Source organism: Osmia lignaria, chromosome 9, assembly GCF_051020975.1.
Source record: "Osmia lignaria lignaria isolate PbOS001 chromosome 9, iyOsmLign1, whole genome shotgun sequence".
Taxonomy (NCBI): domain Eukaryota; kingdom Metazoa; phylum Arthropoda; class Insecta; order Hymenoptera; family Megachilidae; genus Osmia; species Osmia lignaria.
Window position 1 is genome coordinate 14314485 of NC_135040.1, and position 26391 is coordinate 14340875.

Sequence of the window (26391 nt, forward strand, 5' to 3'; positions counted from 1 at the left end):
AATGGCGAGGTGAGATGCGACAGGAAGCGGTGTCCACGGGCGCTCTGCAACTCGATCAGCCATCAGATGAAACGCGGTGAGTATGTTGGGGAGGTGGACGACTGCTGCACGGTGCAGTGTCGTAGGGCGAGGCGTCATCATCGCAACAATCACCACCCGGCCCGGCATTCCGTGACCCCACGGGAGCTCAGCTGAGTCGAGCCGTCCGAATGAGCCTCCTTCGAGCTGTCCTGCTTCGTGGAAACGTTCCCGGCCCGTCTTTCTCTCGGTAGTCATCGGATACGAGATCAGTCGTCGATTCAGAGAAAAATGGAAGAACCGTATAGCTTCGAATAGAGCAGTCGTAGTTGGTGGTCGTTTCTTTCGCATCTTGGTCTTATCAGTCTGATCCTAAATTCGTTCGATCTGCAGCAACCAGCGTAGAAACAAAGGTGGAGAAGAACCGAGAACGGGGAGAGGATCTTTAGCGAACAGAATTTCGCGTTTCTTACAATTCTTGTAGATTGGATCAAAGAAACGGTATAAGGGGATCGTGTTTAGGGTTTACGAGCGATACGCAGTATCCTGGTATAGGTTGGCCAGATAACGAAGGCTGTAAAATTCAATTTACGCGAGGACAGAAGTTTAACGAGAGGCTATCTGGACAGAGGCAAGTGTATCAGGCATCTCCTCCGTCGACGATCTGGCTCGTCCAATTTCAGCTACGACGTCCGGCAACGATTCCTCTATAATGGAACCGTGTTCCTCGCATTCCTATCGCTCGATACAATTTATTAACATGCCTGATAAAAATTGTAAGAAAGACACGAGAGTCTATCGATACGCGTTAAGCGCAAACGACGTTACTTCGAAGCCCTCTATTCGGCAGCAATATAGTTGAAACGGAAGATGGTAATCAAAGAGTAGTCGTGCGTCTGGAATGATCGACGAGTATCACAGGAAACCATAATAATAAGAAGAACGGTAATAATACTGACAATAATGTAATGCGAGCAGAGAGAAAGAGAGAACGTGGATCGTTCTTGTCGGACGTTATATTCTTAGTCTACTGCACGGTCATTCGGCTATCAAGTCCAGCACAGAGGAGCGCACCCATATAAACCGTCAAACGTTTATTAATCAATTGGCTCTCGTCAACGGATCAACGGACCGGAAGCCAACCGCTCTCTATCTTCGACTAACCTCACATGCATACACGTACACGACTATAATAAATGAGAAAAGAAAAACGAGGAGAAACGAATGAGAGAAAGAGAGAGATACAAGCCTGGGGGTTAGAGAGAAGGAAATTTTAGTCGAGGCGGTAAACGCAGAGCCCTACCGTACCCACCAACCTCACCAAGTTACCCAGCAACCAAAGAAGACTGAAAAACCTCCGATGGTGGCATCAGTTATCATTGCGCGAAACACGCTAACGTTTACACTATATTATATTATATCAAATCTATACTCCAATGCAACTTATCGTTGCTACGGATTATTAATATTATTATTATTATTATTATTATTAATATTAACGATGTTAACGTTTTACACTTATCGTAAGTCTCATGGTTTCATCGTTCGCCGTTCATTATCGTTCATCGTTGTTTCATTTCGTCGTCATAGAAATCGTCATTAATATTATTAATATCAATATTATTATTAATGTTTCTATTACTATTTCGAATAGTATATCGCTGCTATTATTATTATTTTGTCATCGCTTGATGCTAGTGTTAACAAGTTGAAAAACCGCCTGTAATCTCATCGAAACGGTTTCGCTCTTCGTTTTATAAGCCTATTTGTTCTTTCTTTTTTTTTTTCTTTCTTTTTGTAAGTTATAAGCTTATTTATTGTTAGGTTCTCTAAGTTATTCAATGGCGAACTCGTGACTGTAATTTCGATAGAGGACTTTGTCGAATTTACAGAGGAGTATTTCTGCGTTAATTTAAACGTAATGCTTGAATAGTCGTTGTCAGTGAATGGGTGTTTAGGTGTGCGTCAGTTTTTTAAACGTGTGTGTTTGTGGAAGTAGCCGAATCTTTTGAACCACGAATTTCGCGGTGACGAGTAGAGGATAGATCGTGTAAAGGGTGTTTGTGAAACATGGCCAGACTTCTGCTTTCTTGTCTTTGTCTTTGAAGAAACGTCCTCAAAGTGAGAAAGGAAACGTGTTCAGCCTCGTAACGCAAAAGTTGTTGCATAACGAGAAAAAAAATTGTCGTTGAAGTATTTCATTTTTATTTAGAATTTTACAAAATTATAGCGTTAATTATTAACCTTGGAAACCCATCGAGCCTATTAATTAGAAAATATTGAAAATTTCCAAGGAGAGCATTGGGGATAAGTGGCAGAGGACTCCATCTTTTTAGGGTTAATTATCAGGATCTAATCTTTTTATACATTGTCAGTCATCTAATCTAAGTGTCTAAAACAGTTGTTCGAGCAAGCTTGCGGAAAACGAGCGGTGACTTGATCACCGATGAAAGACGAGAAGAAATCAGGGGTAGCGGTTTTGCGCGTAGCCGTGGCAGCTGGTAGGCCTGCTTGCTTTCAACACTTTCAACGCGATACTTTTTTTCTTTTCTCCAATACCGTGAAACTGTAACTGTTTACATGGCCAACAGGTTCGCGACAAGAAAGTGAACACAAGCATACTGTGACCTGCTACTGAAAATCGCTATTCACGGTTCCTACCTCCGTAAGCATAATTTTAATGGCTGACTTTGTTAATACATTCACTGCAGATACCATGGATTACCCGGTATTAATTTTATTTATTTTATTCATTTGACGATTATCCATGGGCTACATTGCGCAGCTTTTTACAGGAGGCTTAAATAATTTTCTATATGTTACTCTCGTTATGCAACATACACGAAGCAGACTCTACAGGATAGAAGCCTCAATAATTAAAATTGTCTTCCTTTTCGCAAAATACCATCGTTCGATGGTACTAGAATATCCATGAAAACGTAGTCGAAATTTCGAAAAGATTCAAAGTAATCGTGCCTTAATCATCGTGCATGTACAAGTTAGTCAACGCTGTTAGAGGGTAGCTGTTCGCAGTAGAGGCCTTAATGATGATCGAATTTCGATATTTTGTACATAGACGTATATAATAGACGATAAGTTAATGGTTTATCCAATATCACGATTATTCTAATTATTAATAATATTTATATGTAACTATTAGCGTCACTTCTTCATCCGTGGCTCGTCGAACCAATGAATTCTTCGACGGTGCTCCTTATCAATATTAATCTATTCTTCTATTTTAATACTACTACTATTACTATTATATTATCGTCATTATATTATAAATATTATCTTCACGGTTATTTAAAGTCATCCCCCGTTACAACGTGCATGGTATATCCGATCTTGTTTTATCAAGAAGGGAAGAGTTTTTAATATCGTCCTTTTAAGACACTATATCTAAACGTTTACAATGGTGTAAACGTATGTAAATTGTTTAAGAATCGCGATCTAGTGCCTTAAAATACTTCAATTAACAATGAAAGTAATTGGCAGTATTTAACAAACGTTACGCCTCGTATGAATTGTGCTATAATCGTGAAATGGAACCAAAAATGCCTTTCGAAATGTGTTACACATGGATTAAAATTACATTTTTTTTTTAACACGAGATAAATCGTGAAAGAGAATTAAAGAGAATCAAAGAGAAGAGGAGCATGGAAATAGAACGTTATTCTGTACTGTGCCAAAACGATTGTCAATTAAATCGTAATTAATCATAATTGTTGCAACTGTATTACACGTACGATTGGATATATGTATGTGTATTATTATTCATATCATGCAGATGGAAGGAGAGAGAGAGAGAGAGAGAATGAAAAAAAAAGAAAGAGAAGCGAACAACTAATTGTTGATATTGCTAATTAATGCAATAAATCATATAATTATATTAAAAGTAATTGTACGCCGATTTCAGTATTTCCATTAATAAACGAATACACACGATTAATCGTCTGTGTAACCGGTGTAATTGACCGAAACACGTTTCTGGAGTTGGTAAACGCCTGTAGCACCACAACCCGTACGCTCTTCGAGCCGATGAAGATATTTGGATGATTACAATTTTGATTGCCTAGCATATCTGAGGCCTTCGTCAAGAGCACGTAGAAGAAAATCCACCTTTTTGGGTGTAGCATTTATTCCTAACAATCCAACTCGTAAAATCTTCCCTACAGTTGGTCCCAAACCTCTGCTGATTTCAACTTTATACCTAATCCAAATGGAACAATAACATAACTGTTAAGAAATTTTGAAATACCGTAGACCGGAGTAACTTTGGGACGGGCGGGGTAACTTTGGGACAGAGGATGCTTTTGGCTTTCCAATGTCCAGCCGATCCCCTTCGAAATGCACTAAAAAGTGTGAAATAAAATAATTTTTAACAAAAAATACAACCGACTTCGAAATGCACTAAAAAGTGTGAAATACAGTAATTTTTAACAAAAAATACAACCGACTTCGAAATGCACTAAAAAGTGTGAAATAAAATAATTTTTAACAAAAAATACTACCGACTTCGAAATGCACTAAAAAGTGTGAAATACAGTAATTTTTAACAAAAAATACAACCGACTTCGAAATGCACTAAAAAGTGTGAAATAAAATAATTTTTAACAAAAAATACTACCGACTTCGAAATGCACTAAAAAGTGTGAAATACAGTAATTTTTAACAAAAAATACAACCGACTTCGAAATGCACTAAAAAGTGTGAAATAAAATAATTTTTAACAAAAAATACTACCGACTTCGAAATGCACTAAAAAGTGTGAAATACAGTAATTTTTAACAAAAAATACAACCGACTTCGAAATGCACTAAAAAGTGTGAAATAAAATAATTTTTAACAAAAAATACAACCGACTTCGAAATGCACTAAAATATGTGAAATAAAATAATTTTTAACAAAAAATACAACCGACTTCGAAATGCACTAAACAGTGTGAAATAAAATAATTTTTAACAAAAAATACAACCGACTTCGAAATGCACTAAAAAGTGTGAAATAAAATAATTTTTAACAAAAAATACAACCGACTTCGAAATGCACTAAAAAGTGTGAAATAAAATAATTTTTAACAAAAAATACAACCGACTTCGAAATGCACTAAAATATGTGAAATAAAATAATTTTTAACAAAAAATACAACCGACTTCGAAATGCACTAAACAGTGTGAAATAAAATAATTTTTAACAAAAAATACAACCGACTTCGAAATGCACTAAAAAGTGTGAAATAAAATAATTTTTAACAAAAAACACAACCGACTTCGAAATGCACTAAACAGTGTGAAATAAAATAATTTTTAACAAAAAATACAACCGACTTCGAAATGCTCTAAAAAGTGTGAAATAAAATAATTTTTAACAAAAAATACAACCGACTTCGAAATGCACTAAAACAATAGCAAAGCATTTAGCGACTTAGAACAGCAGCTTACATCGGCGCAAATCGCACAACCTTTAAGTTTCCTTGAGGATCTGAAGGTGGGCGATTATGTTCTAGTGCGGTACAAGGGTGGACTTTACCGGGGCCGGATCACCAAGATTAAAAAAAATGACCAATTACTCATATCTGTCATGGCGAAATCAGCCACGAACTGGAAACGGCCAAATAAGCCCGATGAAATTCATTATTCGAAGGACGAAATAGTTCAAAAGATCAATCAGCCTGAACAAATTGGTCGGCGAAAAATTTTCAATGTTAAAGAATTAGAAAATTATCGGAAACATAAAAAGCATAACATATTTTGTGTATCAGATTAATTTTTTAGTGTTTTTCAGTGGAAAATAGTACTGTCCCAAAGTTACCCCGGTTTACGGTAACAAAACTTATGCTTCTACTAATTATGAAAGGGATGAAATGACAAGAATTGTATTAAAAATGATAAAGTTAAGATGACTGACTTACTTTTGCATGGCCCGCTGCACAATGATCTTCTCGTCGACGCCAGGTGGCAGCTCTATAGAGATCACAGTGGATAATTGATACCGTGGAATTTGCACGTAACATCGAAGCCCTCGTAATTCAAGACCCTTTTTTAATCTGGCAGCTGCAGCCGCGTGTCTGGCCCAAGATGCTGGGAGACCCTCTTCTGCAATTTCTGCCAAAGCCTCTCTCAAACCGTACAACAATGTTGCACTTGTCGTGTGATGATACACGCGATCTTCGTTCCCGAAACATTTCCAATAAACGCCTAGGATCAACATGTCCAAATAGTAGGAGCATGGTTTGGTTTTCCTTCGGAACAGCTTCTCTCTGTTGTGACATCAAACCAATCCCCATCAACTTTTGATAAAAATCAATATTGAGAAATTGATAATTTGTCAATCAAACTACAATTGATTGGTGTGAAAAATAATAATTAGCCTCAACATTTTGACTCCGCTCTGTGCGACCTACTGGTCAATTTGAAAGCCATCAGGGTGTCATGAAATAAGAATTCATCAGCTATATTCCCCATTATGAATCACCGATGGGACTAGTAGGCCACGCGAGTCACAGCGATGACCTCAGGTTCGATTGATATTCCGAGGAGATCACTCGGAGTCCCGATTCTCAGACTATTTCCTCGGCGGCTTTTCAGTTGCGGTTAAAAAGAGAAAACTGCGAGACAAACGACTATACGTACTCAGCCTGAGGACTGAAGGAAATAGGAGTGAGCCCTGGTGGGGCGCCGAGAACCTTTTGGCTGCCTGTGTAAGCCACATCGATGCCCCAAGCATCCATGAAGAACGGTTCGCCGCCCAATGACGCAACGGCGTCCACGATAAGCAAAGCATCGTATCTGGGAAAGAATTTTTTTTTTTTTTTTTTAATTAATTTGAACCGGTTCTTAAGTAAGTTGGATGAATAGAGTGACATCTGGAATTCTAGATTAAAAATTGTCAAATGCTGGATAGAAATACTTGTGGACAAGATCCCCAACACCTTCCAGTGGTTGTTTCAGACCTGTAGAGGATTCTGCGTGAACCATAAAGACAGCCACCGGTTTATATTTTGCCAAGGCAGTCTCTAATTGATCCAACGTGACAGCCATGGTATGTTGCGTTTCTATCAATTCAACCTATACATTGAATTTCATAAATTAAAAACTAAATCGAAAAGCTAATCGTAGCAATGAAATATCGCGTACATTAGCCCCAATTCGATTGGCCATGTCGGACGCACGTTCACCCCAAATGCCAGTTTTCACGATCAGTATAGTTTCACCGGGTTCGAGTAAATTTCCTATGGATGCCTCCATGCCACCGTGACCCGACGCGCTAAGCGCCAAAGTTAGTCTGTTTTTCGTTTGGAATACGTATTGCAATCCAATTTTGATTTCATCCATTATCTATAAATCGGCTGTTAGTTTAATTCCGTTATTTATTTTGCGAATGTACAACAGCGATTACCTGACAAATTTCGGGATGAAGATGACCGATAATTTGATTCCGAAGGGAGCGAAGAACTCGCTCGGAACAATTAGTTGGTCCAGGGCCCATTAAAGTTTTTACCGGTAACTGCAGCTTAGTTCGAAGTTCCTTAGGTGGCTCCTTCTGTACCGCCAACTGGTTCCATTCGTGATTCATGTCGATTTTATTTTTATTTTTTATATTAAATATCTGAAGAATATATACAGCGAAGGCTTTTCCTAGAATCACTGTGGTAAATGCGCGCTCTTACGACTCTTTGTTCCACACGCGCACTGTGCGGGCGTTTAATATCACGGTTATCAAGAGATAATTTTAATTTAAGAATTAGTCGCGCACTCTTCGTACGGTCAGAGTACCTAGTACACTGAACACTCCTCCACGTTTGTATATTTCCATCTAGGGAGATTACACCATGAAATCGTGAAACATTCGGCTCGATAAGACGACCATTTTAATTATGTAACGATCAATAGATAATGCTACTCCATTCGCAACGTTGATTTGAATTATTGTTTTGGCATAACGATGTTGTCGACGACAAGTAGTGCAGTTAAATGGAATGGGGAACGTGAGAGGGTAGATAGACAAGACGTTTCAGTGTTTATCGTTTTATTGAAAGAACCAAAGTACAAAGAAATCTGTTCATTGAAACTCGAAAATAGCTTGATACGTTACTGCGCTTTGATAACCTCTTCAGTTCAGTCGTAACTTATTTAAATGGGAGAAAAACAAGTAACTGCGTACGCAATTAGTATACGCAATGCTTAATTGTTTAGTTATAAATTTTTAAAAGATTCAAAAAGTTCCCGGAAGAGAAAATCGTATCGTAAGTTTTAGGCAGCACTGACTCAGAATATCAAGTAGTGAAACGTGCTAATGGAAAAAATGAATGCGTTCCTAAATGCTTTTTGTTCTGACGGTAGCTAAGCTGTTAAGTTTGTAAATACGATGAATCGTTATCAGTTCCGTTTCGAGTTACGTTTATCAAAGCTATTTTTCGTGCTCTTCTATCTAACCTACGCTCGAAGGCTTCCTCCACGCACGTGTTTCTAAACATGTGACACTAAAAGCATCGCCACAGATGAATTGTGTTTTAAAACGTGCACGCGTTTAGAAACTTTATAGAATTATAAAAAAAGAAGTGACCCGCCATTTCAGTGTTTAAAAATACGCGATAAAAAAGAGCGCGCTTTTTTAAGGCGTGATATTTGAATTCATATTTTAAAAGTTCAATTTACATGGAAACATAGAAAATTTGGCGGGTAACAATACAGGCGAATAGTTTCACGTGTGTAATAGTAAAAAATGCAATTTATGATTGTAGCAAGAAGAAATTCCTTGATGCTCATAACGGAATACCGGTACGGCATTCCTTTCGTTAAAACACAGCGAAAGTTCGTATATAAATACTGACATTAACATCGTGTTAAAAATTTCAAATGCCGCTGTTTCATCTAACTTTTTCTCTCGTAAATATGTACATATTTTGCAATAGTTTTGACGGATGAAAATTTCGCAACAGATTAAAAACTGAACATTTTCTGTTTGCTAAGCAAACCAACGAAAATGCAGATCCACCAAGGGTCAAGTTCGGTTGCTCGACATCGTTTGCCCCTTCCATCGGGCATCCACCTAGCGCCCAACTCCTCCTCTGCCCCCTCTCTACGCAACCACTTTGGTTCTCTTTTCGCTCCGTCTTTTTCCCGCTTCTTCATTAACTTGCTCTCCCTTCTTTCTCGCCACTTTCTACCACCCTCCCTCTCTCCGAGCTCTTTAATCTCCCTTCGTAGGTCACCGGTGTTAAACCTCTAATAGTAACAGCACCGAAGCGACGTGAAATTATTCGAAACGACCGGAAGGTCAAGGATAAAAGACGAAGCGATAAGAAAAAGGGAATACAATAAGTTTTCGTCGTCGGTACTTCAAAGTTCCGATAGGTTTTTCGTTCTTAAACGAGCGTGTGCGCGGGCGCGTACTTACTCGCGAGGATAAGTCGGTGTGTGTTCGTGATGGGTTCGAGTCCGGCGGTAACCGGACTACGACATTCATACACGAACGAGAGATCGTGCGTGACTGGTCGGTCGGTCGGTTTATAACGTAGGATAGTGTGCGTGCCTCCCTAACCTGCTCGTACGTGTATAATATTGTAGTAGTCGAAGGTGTAGTAGTCGGGCGTGCACGTGCGCTACCGCAATCGCGTCTATCTGTCTGTGTGTGTGTGTGTGCCACGCTCCCGAGCCAGGAGACAACGAAACAATGGAACGTCGCCGTCTCGGGTCCGAGTAGCGAGGCGAGCGGGTGGATCGTACTTGCTTGCTTTGCTCGTTCGTCTCGTAACGTCCACGAAACCGTGCATGAACAGGCAGCAGGGATTTCTGAAGACGGTTTTCAGGCTCCCGGCTTCGAGAACCGCTTGCTCGTGACTGCCCCCTGGCGTACTTGTTTCTCAGTAGAGGCCGGGCCGCGACCAAGGAGGAACGCTTTGTGTGTTGAGCTGGAAAAAGAGCTTCGAGAAATCCGACTGCCAGTTTTCATTGTGCACACGTTCCTTCCATTTATTCGAGTGTGTCTTTCAAGTGTTTTACGATAGTTTTTCTCTACTCGATCGCGCTGTATTACACCGATTCTCATAGAGAGGGTGTTTAAAGCGCGCGTGAGAATCGTCGATCGATATTGGATCGTAACCTCGGGTAGTCAAGGAAACGAACGAAATCTCGAACGGGAGTGTATCGTTTCGTTTCGATCCTAGTGTTTACCGACCGGGGGCATTGATTTTCGTGCGAAATCGGTATCGTTCGTCTTCCTTCGTTTCTCAAAGACGAACCATATACTTATATACAAACACATCGGCCCACGAGCCAGTTCGTATTAATTGTTGCTAACTGGTTGTCACCGGTAGGCCGGTGTTCCCAGAGATATGGGGAAACCGTCTACGTTCAATGAGTGATTATCGATCCGCGCGAATAAGTGAATCAAAGTGTATCGTGTATATGTGTTGTTGGTTAAGAAATTTGTGCGGTCGACGCGCTTCCCTCGGTTGTGTCGTCGTCTTGTACATTCTCGCTCCTTTCATCTTGCATTCCCTTCGACCATACTGTCCCTATCTTCGCTTTGCGATCCTCTCTCTGCTTCTCCTTCTTCACCTCTCTTTCTCTCCTTTCTCTGATCCGTTCGTCGGTCGACCGGTCTCTGAAGGGGGCGTGCTTGGCCACATTCAACAATGAGCGAACGCAAAACTATCTAAGCACGAGGCGCGAACGAATGGTTCCTGTGTATTCTGCCTGTGTGTGGCCCGATCTTTGCCCCACGAGTGTGTGTTTACCCTGAAACGGTCGTTCGACCTTTTTTCCCTGCTTTTCGAATGGATTAACAACGGTCGACCGGTTAACGAGAGTGGAATCGTCTTCGAGTGGCCCGCTCTCCAAGGTGAGTGTACTGTTATTATTATCACCTTCATTTATTTCGAATAACCGGCGCTTTTATTTCGCGTTCGCTGTTCGGAACACGTGATATATCTATTTGACCGATCGGACGCGACTATTTCAATTAACTTTTTAAACGAACAGCCCGACGGATCAACCGAAACGAGCTTTTAACACGATACGAAAATTGGCAATTTAGGAAACAATTTTCTTTTCATCGATATTTCCCAATTCGCTCAGACTCGTACACGGCCTCGTGTAACGACTACGATTCATAATTGTCGAGTCGATAGGTATTGCGTTCCCATTTCGAAATAGCATTACTTCGAATGATAGATCGTGAGAAAAGTTACTGTTACGAACATATACAGATATGTATCATTGTCAGAGAAATCGATATACGGTCACGGAAATAACGTAACAGAATCGACCCGTGTGTATTTATCGTGCCTTTTTTCCTCCATTCTTCTCGAAATAATTGACCGAATACGAAGCGAATAATCGGGCTACAGACACGTGTCCGATAGTCGGTGCCACCAAATTAGATACGCTTTGACATCGGCAAGGGTCCCCCTTTCAGCTTAATTCGGGGATGAAACGAAATAGAAAAGCTGCCGTGACGCGTAAGAAGCTTCCGACAGAGGGATTTCAGGAACGTGTTTTCCCTACACTTGTGGAAGTCGTTACGTGGTTGCAAAGTATTTTAAGTCCAGTCAAACGGAAAGAATCGACATCATCGGGCCCTTCCTGTATCGTTTCGGCACTTCTTGGACGAAATCCAAAAATACCGACGGCTGCCGAAAATATGCGCGTATATTCATGGCCGAGACACACCGGAAATAATATTTCAGTACGAAAGCACCTTGTGTTTTTGATCGCGTGTTGACTGATGTACGCCTTTGGAAGCAGTGATATTGACACAACAATGGAGAATGTAAAATTGAAAGTACATACACGGTAGTTGATTCTTTTTATCAATATTTGTGTGTTTATTCGTTACATTCTTTCAATTAATTTTTTTTACTTTCGTACAATTTTGTCCTGTAAAAAAAAATTGTCAAACATAACCTTATTATTTGAATTTTGCGACCGCGTAAACTGTCAACGACTAATAACCTGAAATATTGAATGAAACTGTTGATGTTTAAAGTTTGATATCGTAAGTACGGATTACGTTATTGCGAATATTTACAAAATAAGATTCAATCGTCGAGAACTGCGAAGTTTATCGCTGAGGCTCACGGGAGTCTCGTTCGAGAGCCACGAGACGGGCATATGAACTACATAATTAAGGCAAATGGTTCATTAAGTTAGGCAATGTAAGACGGATGCAGCGAATTCCTTTATAGAATTACAGTGCTGTCATTTCTGCGAGACTAAATATTTGAAGAAGTAATAATACGCCATGATTTCAATTTGCGAAAGATTTTATTACACCGAGGCTGTACGCCGTTGGTATTATTCCGTACGCGTGTAATCGTCCGTTCGTTGTTGGTAATTTCGATCGGCGTGCTCAATCGAAAAAGAATGATGACGCGGGCCGAATCACTTTACCGAGTAATTGACTGCATTAACGTTACGTGGGCAGGTGAAGATAGACACCGGTCGTTTATCATGCGAGGGCAACGTGCTCGTCTTTCCTCGTGGCGTCTGCATTCTCTAACACCACCCACTCAAATTGAATTTCAAGTTCCCGTTTAGAAACACCGGTTTTTATTAACCGATTTCCCGAGACACCCCGAGTAACCTCATTTTTCTTCCGTCGGTAAATTGGGAATTTTAGTTTCGAGTTTAGTTACTTTTCAACATAGATGGCTAACAAAATTTCGCGTCAAAGTTTCTAACAATCTTTCGAAGTGCTGTCAAGTTTCCGTGAGTAACGTTTCTTGAAACAATGCGGCCTAACCTAGCGTGGTATCACCGTAGACGATAAACAGAGGCTAATTTCTATCATTATCATCGTAACGGACGACGAAACGCGTTACAAGAGCGTCGCGAATAACAACACGTTTATCTTGTTAGCTGGATCTCAGAGCCGGCTAACATTATTACACGTCGTTGAGTGTGCACGGCGTTAGGGAATTATATGCTGCGTTTTGAATCTCAATCGTTGCGTTCGCAGCGTGTATCGTGTTCTAGCACCTGTGTTCTTTCTCCACGACACTCAACCACATCGACGTCATCTTCGCATCGTGCACGATGTTATCTCGGGTTTACGCACGACCTTGCTTCCCTCTTTAAATTTCGCGTCTTCCCGCGATAAAACGCGGGAAACAGGTTAGGTTAGATATTTGCACGTGAATTATAATTTCGACGCTGTCAATTTTATAAAGGTAAAGAGGTAAAATTGAAAAATGAAATTTAATATTTTCATTCCAATGCTTCGAGTAGAGCGTGCTTTTTTGTGACAAAGAATGTTACAATGAAATAAAAGATAGGGTTTATAATAATGGTACATATACGGGGTATGATTTTTCAGAAAATCAAAGGAACGATGAAAAGGAAACGCACCAATTAGCCGAACAATGCATCATGGCCTCGTCCGTTGGAGGACCAGGAATGGCGTCGGGTGTTCCGACACCACGAAGAGTCAACCTGGAGTTTCCACCACCTCCGCCTTATCCACCTCCCCACAGTCAGGTATAATTTTCAGCACGCGATGCTAAATTGCGTGTAATTACACCGGGCGTTACTTACAATGTTCGTTATTGATCTATGTAGATGTATTATTGAATTTTTCTAAGAGAACAGATATTTCAAGAAAAAAATTTCATTTTTACAGATGGCTTGCTCGGGGTTGGTGGATCCTGCACCAACATTGGCGGTACCACCGCCGAGCCCAGCTCACCAGCATCCCCTTCAGGATTATTCGTACGCTTACTACGAACCCGGTCCGAGTCGGCTGCACGGCACATATCCGGCGGAAGTGGGCATGAATCGTGTGCAGCAGCAGCAGCAGCAGCAACAACAGCAACTGAGGCCAGAAACGTTCAAGAGGCACACGTATATGACCCGGTACGGGACGGAGGAGAACATATACGAGGAGATATCAGAAATCAAGTAAGGATATAATCGAACGTAGGATTATTCTCTTGGTTCCTGAAATATTAAGGAAAGTAAAGAAGAAAATAACGATGGGATAATTTACAGAAAATGTTGCAGAATAATTTACTCTTCCATTTGAATGCGTATTCATCTAGTCACCGATGACTTATGTACGTCCCAGCACAGTGGACGCTGTACAATCGTGGCAAACTTGTTTTCTTATTGTTCGTAACTTAATCATTGTCTCATGGTATCCGGTGCAGAGAATACGTCGAATCGGACAAGTGGTTGGAAGCCTTGTTGTTGTCCACTTAAACCGCATTCATACCCGCCTCGATGAAGTTCACTTCGCGTCGCACGAATGAACGTGCGTATTCATCAACCATTTAAACTGAATGAAACGTAATTCTACGCGCTATCATCGGCGCTTCTATCGACCGAAAGAAGCTCGAGTCTCTCTGTTGAAAGTTAACACCTTTCTTCCTGTTAGGATACCCCTACCCAATAGGAGTACGTTTTCACTAGAAATGGAAACCTGCTGTAAAGAGTAAATCGATTTTGTCTTGAATTACCGTGAATTAAGTCGTTAGAAATGTAGAATTAATTAGGATAAGTAGAGAATAAGGATGACCGGACAGATCGAAGGCGATCAACTTTAGTCATCGTGAATCATTGGCTGACGATTAAATGGTACTCGAGTGGAATTCCACATACTAATCATTGGTATTCATTAGCAGACAATGTCATCGAGCGTTGCACGGTTCGAGAAGATCCCTGGTGGCGGAGGAGGTGCGACGAGTTCAGTCACGGCATCGTCGAGTTCTCGGGGAGCTGAACCTGAGCGTAGAGGCGATGCTGATGCCGACCGTGGTCGATAACAACGACGAGGATGAACCGCAGGATCAACGCGGTGCATCCACCGAGGAGCTATTATCTTCGGTCAGTCCCACCGATGACCTCCTCTCACCTGTTGGCTGTGACATGGACAGCGGCTTCAGTGGAAGCTCCAGTGCAAGTTACAGGTCGATAGAAATTCTTTTTATACCCTCTAAACGACCAATAAAGCTGGAAATCTGTATTTAAAATAGTCTTAGATTAGTTAAATAGAAGCACCAGGTGCAATTTGAAGGAGAAAGGAAAATTTAAAATGTCACTTTCAAAGGTAAAAAAGAAACTTGGCAGAGTTGTAACGTTGTCGATTGCTATTTACTTAGGTCGGGTCTGGGATCCCTGAGGAGAGGAATGGGAAAAACCAGTACTCCAGAATTACCAGCTTGCCAGCGTAAAACTAAGGCCGCTATGATCTGGAAAAAGGGTTGGAAAGGTTGGAAGAAACTGCATTCTTTCGGGAATAATAGCAACAAGACTGGTGAGTCATTCGTACATACCATTTTCTCGCCGACAATAGTTTGCTCGCTGAGGGTATAATAAACCGTACACGGCCACCGATAGAAACGTCGTGAAACAGCCTTCGGTCATTTTTCACGCGTTCTCTATCGTTTTTTCGAGTGCACGCGTTACACGATTACACGATCCTGTTTTTTTTCCCTCCGGTGAGGATAATAAATCGCAACAATGAAAGTGCTATCGGAACCGGTCAGGCTTCGGTCACGAACTACTCATGGCCACGAATTAATTATACTCGCGGTTGTGGCTTCGTTAAAAATTCTTGTTGCGCGAACCATCGACTATCGTGCCACGAATACGAAGCTAAAGAAAGAGACGTACAAAAGCATCGCTTCCTTTCTACACGATCGTTAACTAATTTTCACACGTCTTCCAATTAACTAAACGCATCGTCAATTATTGCATCGTACAAATAATATAGGACGCCATAGGGTGCATAATTACATAAGACGCATAAGGTGCGTCATCGATTAAACGGTACCAGACGGATATGGCGCTGGATGGTCGTTAGATTGAAACGCGTTTATTTCTTAATAGAAGAATGGAATATATTGGCGCAATCATGATCGATCCGTGAACGGAACTTGCGTACCATGCTCGAGCCGTGTCGAGCACCTTTTGTACGTCTGTTTCACGGCCCTTTGTCGCGCATAACTGCACAAGTATGCGCAGGCCTTTCTTTCATGGGAACATTGGCCGAGTATGACGCAAGCGTTTGGCCCCGACGTGCGCTCGTGTGCATTTGGCGCACGAACCGAGTTAATTATTGGTACTTGGAAGGGGTCAGCCACGGGGTCACTCGGTGGAGAAGCAGATGCGAGACCACGTGCACGCCCTTCTCTACTCCTTTCCATCTTTCTCTTACACTCCTTATCCTTCCCTCGTCTCGCCTAATGTCCGCCTCTCCGAATGCTTTATGCCCTCGCGCCTTGGATTTCCAGCGAATTTATTAGCGTGAAATTTTCTTCGGTCAATTAAGTTTTGAAAAAAAGAGGGGAGATTTTTTTTTTAATTGTCACTCAACGAGTCTTTATTTAGTAACACGTCGGATGTTCTCCAAACGATGTTCGAAGTTTCATCGATAGCGGGCAGAGATTGTAAAAGAATGGCGCGGAGGTATATCGGAGGGGCGCAGATGTTCAGAAAAGAGCAGTCTTTTCAGTGAGCCATATGGTTTCCGGGATCCCGTCGAGATCCTCGGACGGTTCAGGCCTACCCTAATCTCGGGTTCGGAGCTTCTTTAACACTCTAGCTCTTTAAACAATACCAGCTTTGTGATGACCACCGGATGTTACGAATTTTCTCGGAATTTCAAGGTAAAGTCAACGAACTCTGATCCTGACAAAGGTACCATTGCTGTTTCAAATGAAACACCATATTTTCCAACAATAATAATTGATTTATTTCGTACAAAGAATGATATGATAATTTTCAAGTTCTCCGGTGACTTCCCATAGGAATATAAAATAACAATTGAATACAACGTACCAAAACAATACGGTATAACCTTAGAAAATGTTTTAACATGTACACGTTGCAACGACTTAATCAATGGTAGTTAGAAAGCGTTCGAACGCAATCCCTTTCACCGGTCCGCGGATAGAAGGATGTCACAGCTTGTTGGCGATGGTCTCCACGGCGTGCATCACCCGGATCATGATGGATCTATTCTCCTCGTCCCTTCTTTTGATGTATTCGAAGATCTGCTCGATACGACGATCGGTCCGTGACTCGTGATCCTCGCGATACGGTATTCGGCTTCTCCTCGACTTTCTAGGCCTTTCCTCATCCTCGTTACGCGCCGTAACCGCTCGTTCTTTGTCTCCTATGGAATCGACCAGCTCGTTTCCTCGTACCCTGGACGAGTCCTTAGAGGAGCAGTCAGCCTCTGACGTTACTTTCTTGATCGTGAGCCCCGTGGCGCGTGGTAGACGGGGCATCGAGTTCTTCGAGTCCCGTTTCCTCCTCCCGTAATATTTTCCCGTTTGTCTGAAAAGCAAGAAACGTAGGTAGATGGTTTCTTCTCTAAAGTCAGATAAATATACCCTTACCTGGTAGGTTCGTTAGAAGGTATCCTCTTGATTTCAATGGAACAATCGTCGCCGAATGTTTGCAACCTTGGCTCGGCCGATGAATCACCGGCTCGACGTACGATTTCCGGATTCGATCCCGCAGGAAGCGTGTCGACGGAGGAGGTGGGCTCTTCCGGTGTCACGGAGACGCAGAGGAATTCGTGCGGATCGATGTACTCGTCGTTGATCGGCGATGTTGCTCGATCGTGTCCGAGGACCTGGTCGATCGCGCTGTAAAAGGGCCACGATACGTCGTCCGCCTTGTTTCTGTCTCCGTGTACCGGATTCCTCAGTTCCTTCAACAGATCACTGTGGCAGATGCATAGTAACAGAACGAGCTGAGCGGCTCGCGCACGATCGCCTCTATCCCTTACCAATTGCTCCCGGCAAGCATCCTATCCTTCGGCTTTCCAATATTTTTTTTTTATCTTCTCGTAAACCTTTATGGTTATCCAACCCCGCGAGAATTTCCCAACATGCTCGCGATGGAATAAAAAAAAGAAAAATGAAAAATCTTCACCGAGGAAGACACGAATTCGCAATCTTTTACATGTTTCCTACTCGCAACTTATCTAGCCGCGTTTATTATTCTAACGCGGCACGCATAAACGGATAAACGGATAAACGAACGATCGCGCGAGTTAATCGTCCGGCTTATAAAAGACCGTGCGTCTGCATCGTCTCACTTTGTATTGCTGCAACAGGTTCGACCATTTCTTCTTCAGCACCCTGTAGTGCACGTTAGCCATCACGCTGGGAAATTCTTGTCGCATCTGTTGCAGTATGTATCTGGAAAACGAAATAGGGAGAGGAAATTATACTGGAATCGAGTATCGGGGACACGACAATGAGCCACGTTCAGCCGCTCGTTCCGTTGCACCCGACCGAGGCGTATATTTTCGCCTCTCAACGGTTGGCATTCCGAGAAACGAACAGAGGAGGACACTATTCGCGATAGGGAATAAAATCGGCCTATTGTTTTGCTCTTATCGTACGCGCGGCGTATCGCGACCGACAAGGAAACAGTTAAAGACGAATGCTCGATAAGAGGAATAGGCACGAGGCTTCGCGAAGCTGAATCGCAATATGTATCACAGGACGTTTCTGTTTCCGTTACTCGTAGTCCGTGTCATTCTCGAGCAGGGGCGGTAAATAATGAAAATTAAGATAAAAATTTCAGTCCAAGTCCGACGTTGCGTTTGGGAGATCTTTAATATTTCTGTCTTAATCAATTTTAGATGCGATCTATATTTATTACTTTCCACTCGATTTTCGTCACGCTCTTTAATAATAGTAATTCATGTCCCAATATTCAAATGTTCTCGGTTATTTTAGTCACCGACTGATCCTTTGGCATAATTTCCGTTTCGGTTTCATGCAATGCCGCAATTCCCCCCAGGCGAGCATTAAAACTTCCATTACTTTGAAATTCCAATAAGGATTCGAAACGTGACGGTATGGGATGGTATACAGAGCCGCGCGTATCTTTTCTTCTCGTGTTCGAGGTCGGCAATTATAAGAACGCCGTGGTTGATAAACGATACGAGCGCGCGAGGATTCTTTTGTCAGTGTTTTTGTATACGCTGGCAGAGAATGCGTTTCGTTACTCCTCTCGCGTGAACCGATCGCGAGGGTACATAGTGATCAAAGAATTAAACCGTGCGTTACTTACTCCCATCCCGCCTGGGCCGAGTATTTGCGACCAGTGAAGAGTTTTCCATTTTCCTTTCGGAGCTGAATGAATCGGCAGGTGAGATTCTCGGTCCCTGTAGGCAGATCCACAAAAGGGGAAAGTCCCGTGACTACCTTGCGTGACTCGCGATTATTATCGCTTATCGGTAGCAAGGATTCCTATTAGACGCTTATTATATCGTCGAAGGAATGTCGTTGGCAGACCGTTCGCCAGGGTCGCGTGAAAAAAACGAGAAGAATTGATAGCGGGAGGGAATAACAATTCGAACGTGCGCGAGATTTAATGCAGCCTGTGAACACGTGGATGCCGCGAAGCGCATGCGCAGCTCACGTGCATTCCTTCGACGCGTTTCTTCGACTCGCTCGTGTGCATCGAGATGGAGAGGCTGGCGATCGTAAAAACGGGACTAATGATTCGGTTACGCGAGCAAATGAAACCACGCGACGTGGGTAATTGGATTCTTGCGCTACTTGTTGGGAAAAAGTGTCAAGAAGACAGGGTTGAAAGGTAACCCGACGATCTTAAGAGTAGTCCTTGAAGAGCTAGTAACAATCGTATTGGGAATAGAATTTTGATGATCGTAACGGTTTGATAATTGTTATGTTTCATATCAAAGTTCACAAACCGGCACACAAAGGGAGCATCGTAGAGACGATGACGCAAGAGGAACGTTAACTCGTATTTGCGGATAGATCTACGTAGTAAAATGGATCACTGTGACTGACGCGGAACGTGCGTACGCGGGCCGATTAAAATAAGACAAGAAACACCTTGATCCTGCGAAACGTGGTTTCTGCTTCTCGCGTTAAAACACTTGTACAGTGTGTGACCGATGCGCCAATGAAACGGTACGCCAATGAAGCACGACGAAAAGAATGGTACACGTGGGAAGGGGTCGGTTCACGTCAAAACTCACATCGAAATTTCGTGTACTGTGCAGACTGCGTCATGAGGAGGATCGTTCGATACGGGCGTAACGTGGACGAGTACCGCGGTGTGAAAACTTTTCATAGTCGCGATTCTGATGCGTACTAAAATCTAGACCTGGTTTCAGTCTTCACCCGCGGATCGAGAGGGGAGTACGAGGAGCATAAACTACTACCGCCGTGGTGGAAGCTGCAAACATAGATTTGGTGGGGACACACGATACTTGGACGGTATATACGCGCGTTTGTCCGTGAATAACGCGTATAACCGGCAGTTCTCTGGCTGTGTGCCAACTAAGAAAGGAAAACAAACCGCGTCGCCATCTCCCATTAGCGCTCTACAACAGCTCTTTTTCCTCTTGCCCGGTTAATCCTCCTGTAGATTTCTCGCGATTCACTGTCTTATCGACCAGATAGCGTTTTTAATGAGCTCGATTACTGTACCAGAGTCATTCACCAAGCAAAGAAAGTAAGAAAAGCATTTACAAAAGTATAAATTGCCATCTATCAGGGATTGATGCGAAAACAGCATCTAGCAACCGAGGTAACTTTCGTGCAATTCGGGTTGCTCGTAGTCAAGGGGCAGTGTAGGGGAAATGAAAGCAAATGGTGGGAGATTTCTACCTCCCCCATAATCGAGAGAAGCTTTCGCTGCTCTTAGGTGTACAACATAGTCTATCACAAGCAATTATTAAAATTGGTTTAGAGAACATTTCCATAAAATACAATTAACGTCTACCGTTGGCCATCTGCCCTGTTGGCAACGCCATTCATGCGAAATATTTTGATCTTGGCAGAAAGTTTGATTTCACCGCAATCGTTTCATAATGCAGTACGCGAATGACGGTATCCAATGTTTTATTTTCTAGTGGTACGTTTTAACGACGCGATACTATCTTTTTTGAGAAATAGTTTTATTTTATGGAGCACTCGTGTTGCATTCTCCAAGCCCGCATTTCATGGCAAACGTTCGTTCACGCAGTAGACGCGTGGACTTCCGAATCGTGTCATATTTCATCTATGTAAGCACTATTTGTGTGTCAACATATTGCTTACATCGTGGTTCTTTATATTTGATGAATATCATTATTTCCAATTCTAAAACTAAGCCAGTCAGCAGTTGAACGAGCACTAACTTCTAGATAGGAGATTGACGTGTTTAGTCTTGCGAAAATATTTAAAGTTATGTCGATAAATCTGATAATGTCAATACGCGTACATACAATAACTATGGTATGAGCTTGATACCGTAACTAGCAATTAGAGGCCATCTTTCAAATAACAGAAAATTAAATATTTTTCGAATCATCTTGTATCCTCGCAAACGCAGAATTTTCCTGGAATTTTCCATCCATTTAGCGCAGAAAACTGGGCATACATTTTCAAAGAGGACCCTCAAAGTCCAGCTGCTGCACGCTTTGACCGCTCAACAATGCCCCAGGTCAGAGGATCGGTGCAGACCAGGGTCGTCCTGGAACGTGTAAGCTCTCGTGGGCGGGGAGAGACGAGGAGAGGCAAGCGTTCGAGGTGGCGTCGCTCAGCGGCCGTTTAACGAACTACACCACAAAACGATAAACCGATCTCTGTTTCCCTTTCTCTATGTCGATCGTACTCTCTCTTTCTCTCTTCTTCCGCTTTGGCGTACAGAATGGGCCAACTCTTTCATTCTACGTCTCTGTCTGGTCGTCTTTTTTTGTCTTCGTTCTTCTGTATAACCGGCTGGTTGATATCTCCCTCTCTTTCTTACCCACTTCCTTTCCGCGCATACAGGCCATCTATCTTTTCACTCTCTCCCAAACTTTCTCTCTCGTTCGCAGCTTGCAGCACCCTCTGTTCCATTCTCTCCGAACCGTGCGTCTCTGTTCCTCTTTCGTTGAAACGGCGCAGCCTCGATTCCGTCTCGCTTTTTCGCCCTCTCTCTGTCCCTCCTTTCCGTGCCCTTCGTTTCCATGCAACCTCCCTCAGTGCGTGACGGCTCCGCTGGCCACGGAGAGCTAGAGAAGCGCGCGCGCACGGCCATGTTTACTCGGTTTCGGTGGTGTTGTTTCTTTGTCGAACACGACGCATTCTTATCGGTGCATGCCGCCGCGATATTAATTATGCCCGCGGCCGGCCGCGTGACCACGTGTGCGCCGTGATATTTTTTTTTTTTTTTTAACCCGACCGTCGTTGTCGTCGGTGTTTCCACGCCGAGAGTGTCGTTCCGCGAACGCGACTCTTGGGAACGCGAGCGTGCGCGCGCGTGAATGTTCGTGGTCTCCGAACTCGAATCGCAAACACGTTGCGGAGACGAAAGAAAGAGCCAGGCCAGCCGGTGCTCGATAACGAACAAGTGATTTAACCTGGAGGACGATACGCGACGGTGATCGCTCGCCTCCGCGAGATGGAGGAACTGCATAACGGTGTCATCTTGATCAAGTGTAAGTTTCGTTTAGTTTGTCAAATGCTCTCGCGTTGATCGATCTTACTATCGCGCGTGGTGACGGCGTTCGACCAGAAACCCGGAGAACGTTCACCCTGCTGTCAATGACGTATTCAGATTTTTCTCAATGAATTTGAAATTCTGTGTGGTCCATCCTCGAGATAACCTAACCCCAAAATGATGCGTTGCGAGGGAGTAGAGTTGAAATTATGAAACGAACTCGATTCTATTGCGACACGGGTCGATCATTGTTCCGGTAATTGGCATCGGCACGGTTGCGTGGAAACGATGAAACGTCCGTATCGTGCAGCGTCAGCTTCAGGACAGTGGCCGTTCCGCGTTCTTGATGCATCGTCCATATCTCGTTTACCGTTCAATCCTATCGCGAACAATTCGATCGATTTAATTAACATTGAAAAATATTCGTGACGCCGATCACCGGTGAGCCACATGCCAATCAACGCGTTCAATTTTCTTTACGATCTCCCAATGACGTAATCATATTTTTTATCCGTTTTATAGCGCGTAAGTTTCGTGGTAACGTGTCGATAAAGGCGGTCGATAATGTTACCAGTGATCTATAAATAACCCTTCAGCCACGATTTTCAGGCGTCCAAATCGAAGGATCTTAATTTATCTTTGATAAACTATCATTGACACTTTCAACATTCCTTTTCTACGTATATTTATGATTCAATTTTTACGGGGTATGAATTTTGCAATTTTATTTCCTTCTGGTCGGATTCGCGTCACTCGCGGGCGTTGTATGTCGTAAACAAGTAACGTGGATGTTATATGAAAATATTAACCGTATGTTTTTATCTCAGAATCATGGAGCGCGTTTATATTAGTAATCGACACGCCTCGAACCGAGTAGATTGGGCGTAGTACACGCGACACCTGTAATATATCGATTTAAAATTATAATTTATCGTAATCCGAGATTGGGACGCTTAAGCAACCCCATTTACCCCGGTTAGTTAATACGGTTAGTTAATATGGTAATTTATGCCGAGTGATGTATGGACTTCTAAACCGCACCGTACGGTATCGAGTGTCTCCTAGATCTGTAGGACCTGTTATTCACGCGTGGGCGTGCTTTCTCTTATAAAAGTACAGATTGAAATGTCATACCGGCCGTCGGTATTTCGCTCGTTATGAAAAAAAAAAATAAATAAATGTACCGTCGTATTTCAGTCGTTCAATTGTATACGTAGATGAACCGGTTGAGATAGTGAAAGGGAACAAATAGATACTAATTTGTATCTTTCGAAACGACACGAATAATTGTACGTCTAACACGTCCGATTGAATATTCATAGACGTCGATAAAACACCGTTCGGATCTATGCTAGGGGAATTAGGCGTTTCGTCGGGTCACGTGACCACGTGGTCTAGGGGTAACTATATTGATAAGTTTTTGATCATGCAATTCGAGCGTACTTACTCGACCATTTGATACGAAATAAGTACTTATTTGGTACCATATTAATTTATCCCTAACTATGCGTTTAACGTTAACGTTCTGTCTTCGCCAATCCAAAACGAGGTTTCTTACGCAAGCAAAGCTTTTTTCGCGCGAACAGATAAACGTATCTAGACTGTTCGTGCCTCGTCATCGTTTCAATATTTAACCAGATACATAATCCATGAAAGCGTGCATAGTAACGTCGAGCGAGGAGGAGGTATTAACAGTAAGAAAATCAGTACAAAACCGTACGTTAGGTGGAAGATAAAAAAATATGAAGCGAGAGCAAAATGGGACACTGACCGTGACGAGCATCGCGTGTCTGCAACCGCAAAAGGCAATTCGTAACGATAATGGCACGGCATATACGCGTAATTCGATATTAACCTGTATTATTTAGTAGGACGCGAATTACTTCGCTTTTCCTAAAACCTGTTTCGCCTTTACTTTTCCTCTCTCCCACAGGTAGGTACACACCACGAGTAGAGTTCAATGCCTTTAGACTGGTGTGTATTTATTCAAAGTAAGTTAACAATTCGATTTCGTTCGAAATAAGCGTCGAATCGAACGAAAGAAGCGAATCGTTGATTTGTAATATTTTTCCCGCGTTTCCGTTCGACCCCACCCTATCGACCGAAGGTTAACCTCCGAAGGAGGGGTTAAACAACAAGGTTTCTAATCATTTTCCAGTCATTGTTCATAACGGTCGAGGTCATTGGTCTCTCCGTTATGTAACACCTCCTCATTCAAGATTCATCCATGACAAAAGGTTTCTTTGATCTACATTGGTATCGATCGAAAATCGAATTTGTAGGGTGCCTACGGGTGAGAAGACGCGGTTGCCGCTAATCTCAGTTATGCGTGTGTTTAAATGCGAACGCGTAAGGGGACAGGGATAACCGGGTGCGTAGTCGCAGTAAATTCGGCTCCCCGCTAGCGAAAAAGGAAGTATTCTCGTGCCGATGACTCCTCGAATCGTGAACTCTGTCGTCAGAAATAAAGTTAGTGGGGAGCACGTGTGTCACTGTAAAAAGCTGGCCTCTCCGTGAGCCGCTCACACGACTCGGGCACACACAAGCCAGGTCTACGTGCTTACAATGAGCATTCAAGTGGCGCGCTGTTGCCAGACTTATATTATGTAGGCCCACACTTTCTGTTACAAGTGTTTTTAACTAATTAACGCATATACGATCCACCGATCAAGCTTCATTAGGTTCGGTTAGGTCCGATCCACTTATGCTCGACTCTCCATTCCAATATCGAGGTTATGTTTTCGCTACAACGCTGCGAGTGGAGCATTAGTGAATCGGTGTGACCCACGCTAAATCACCTGCGTGACCCACGCAAGGCTTGCAAGAATAACGACTAAAAACATTGCGACGGAAATACAGAACGTTTAACGAAGATAAACGATACGCGTGATAGTAGTGGTGGTTAATTGAGTCGTATTGGTATAGCACAATATGACGTATGTGTACACACCTGTGACGCAATACGTTTTACAAGAGACTTCCGGAAAGCAAGAATAGTATATCCTCTGTTTAATTGAATTGTCCTCGTGATTGATAATGATTCTTGCGTTACTTAAATCCATTACTATCTTAATTTTTTTCTTTTTTTTTTTTTTTTCTCAAAAGATGGATTAGCGAATGTATGAATGGAATTCTTCATATCGTTCAATATCTCTGTAAGCGAGAAAGTTGAGCGCGTCGTGTGGGATGCATCTCTGGTATTGCAGCTACCGCGCTCCTTTGTGTGAGAAAACGCCTGGTGTACCTGCAGTTTGTTGTGCATTGCCGCGCTGCACCTGCACGCTTAGCTTTATCCGTCCGATGTGCCGGTTTCTATGTAACCTGTACCAAGCAAACAGCGGGTTGCATTGAAAGGAACACAATCAAAGGAGGATGCGTACCAGCTTCTATTTTCGAACGAAGGAAACAATATGTATATACCGCTCGTAGGCGAACTGCATTCATGTAGGTGTCTCCGATACAACAGGCGAGCTTAACTGTTTCCACTGACTTGAATTGTGCCGCGGATTTCATGCATACCGATGCATTCAAGCTGCAGTATCCGATGTATACTGCATAACCATCTGTTCTCTGTACAGGGTGTTTCTTAAAATTTTTCGAATTTTTATATTTTCCATGGTATATCGTAAAGTGATAATTGTACAATGGCGAATTCACAAGTTATCGTCGCAGCTGCTCGCTTATTTCCTGTTTGTTTTAGACTTGTTTACCGAGGACTAAAACCGAAAGAGCTCGAACCGTTGCACCTGTCGTAGGTACCACGGTGTTCTCGGTATTAAAACAGAAATTTCAAAGGACGCCTTAATGCCTCTTCGCACCGTACGTGGAAAATGCATTTCCACTCGCGAATGCGTAATAACGTTTGAAATAGAGCCACCTCCTCCCTCCCTTGTATGTACTTCGAATAGCAACACGTATACGTCAGCAGATTCACTCTATAAATTGTGGAGTACAACGAGCGAGA

The 26391-nt window shown here is 42.6% G+C and overlaps 4 protein-coding genes across 15 annotated transcripts in view; 2 read left to right on the forward strand and 2 right to left on the reverse strand.

Moving 5' to 3' along the window:
• The window catches only part of sog (chordin short gastrulation), a 71549-nt gene extending 60683 nt beyond the window's left edge, over positions 1 to 10866 (forward strand). For all 7 annotated transcript variants that reach the window (XM_076690227.1, XM_076690229.1, XM_076690230.1 and 4 more), the window contains one exon: positions 1 to 10866. In XM_076690227.1, the coding sequence (XP_076546342.1) occupies positions 1 to 195 (195 nt within the window). In that variant the 3' untranslated portion in view covers positions 196 to 10866.
• On the reverse strand, positions 2822 to 7596 carry Agxt (Alanine-glyoxylate aminotransferase). Its single transcript, XM_034326453.2, has 6 exons — positions 7420 to 7596; positions 7158 to 7358; positions 6931 to 7088; positions 6654 to 6809; positions 5933 to 6280; positions 2822 to 4231 (listed from the first exon to the last, which is right to left on the reverse strand). The coding sequence occupies exons 1-6, from the start codon at positions 7594 to 7596 to the stop codon at positions 4078 to 4080; spliced, it is 1194 nt and encodes a 397-aa protein (XP_034182344.1). The 3' UTR covers positions 2822 to 4077.
• Positions 10732 to 26391, forward strand: part of LOC117605150 (rho guanine nucleotide exchange factor 10) — a 27592-nt gene continuing 11932 nt past the window's right edge. For 2 of the 4 annotated variants that reach the window (XM_034326138.2, XM_034326144.2), the window contains exons 1-5: positions 10732 to 10866; positions 13342 to 13502; positions 13645 to 13922; positions 14642 to 14929; positions 15122 to 15276. In XM_034326138.2, coding sequence (XP_034182029.2) covers positions 13395 to 13502; positions 13645 to 13922; positions 14642 to 14929; positions 15122 to 15276 — 829 coding nt within the window. In that variant the 5' untranslated portion in view covers positions 10732 to 10866; positions 13342 to 13394. Of the gene's footprint in view, positions 10867 to 13341; positions 13503 to 13644; positions 13923 to 14641; positions 14930 to 15121; positions 15277 to 20240; positions 22426 to 26391 lie in introns of those variants that run through there. The other 2 variants (XM_034326142.2, XM_034326153.2) reach the window with 2 other exon arrangements.
• On the reverse strand, positions 16562 to 20243 carry LOC117605382 (uncharacterized). 3 transcript variants are annotated; one of them, XM_034326665.2, is made up of 5 exons: positions 19705 to 19738; positions 19059 to 19152; positions 18073 to 18175; positions 17366 to 17682; positions 16712 to 17303 (listed from the first exon to the last, which is right to left on the reverse strand). In XM_034326665.2, exons 1-5 carry the CDS (start codon positions 19721 to 19723, stop codon positions 16925 to 16927), a joined length of 912 nt encoding a protein of 303 aa, XP_034182556.1. In that variant the 5' UTR covers positions 19724 to 19738; the 3' UTR covers positions 16712 to 16924. The 3 variants fall into 3 exon arrangements, with proteins under 3 accessions (XP_034182563.1, XP_034182556.1, XP_034182548.1); XM_034326657.2 differs by lacking the exon at positions 19705 to 19738 and adding an exon at positions 19996 to 20151 and having other exon boundaries at positions 16714 to 17303; XM_034326672.2 differs by lacking the exons at positions 19059 to 19152; positions 19705 to 19738 and adding an exon at positions 19996 to 20243 and having other exon boundaries at positions 16562 to 17303.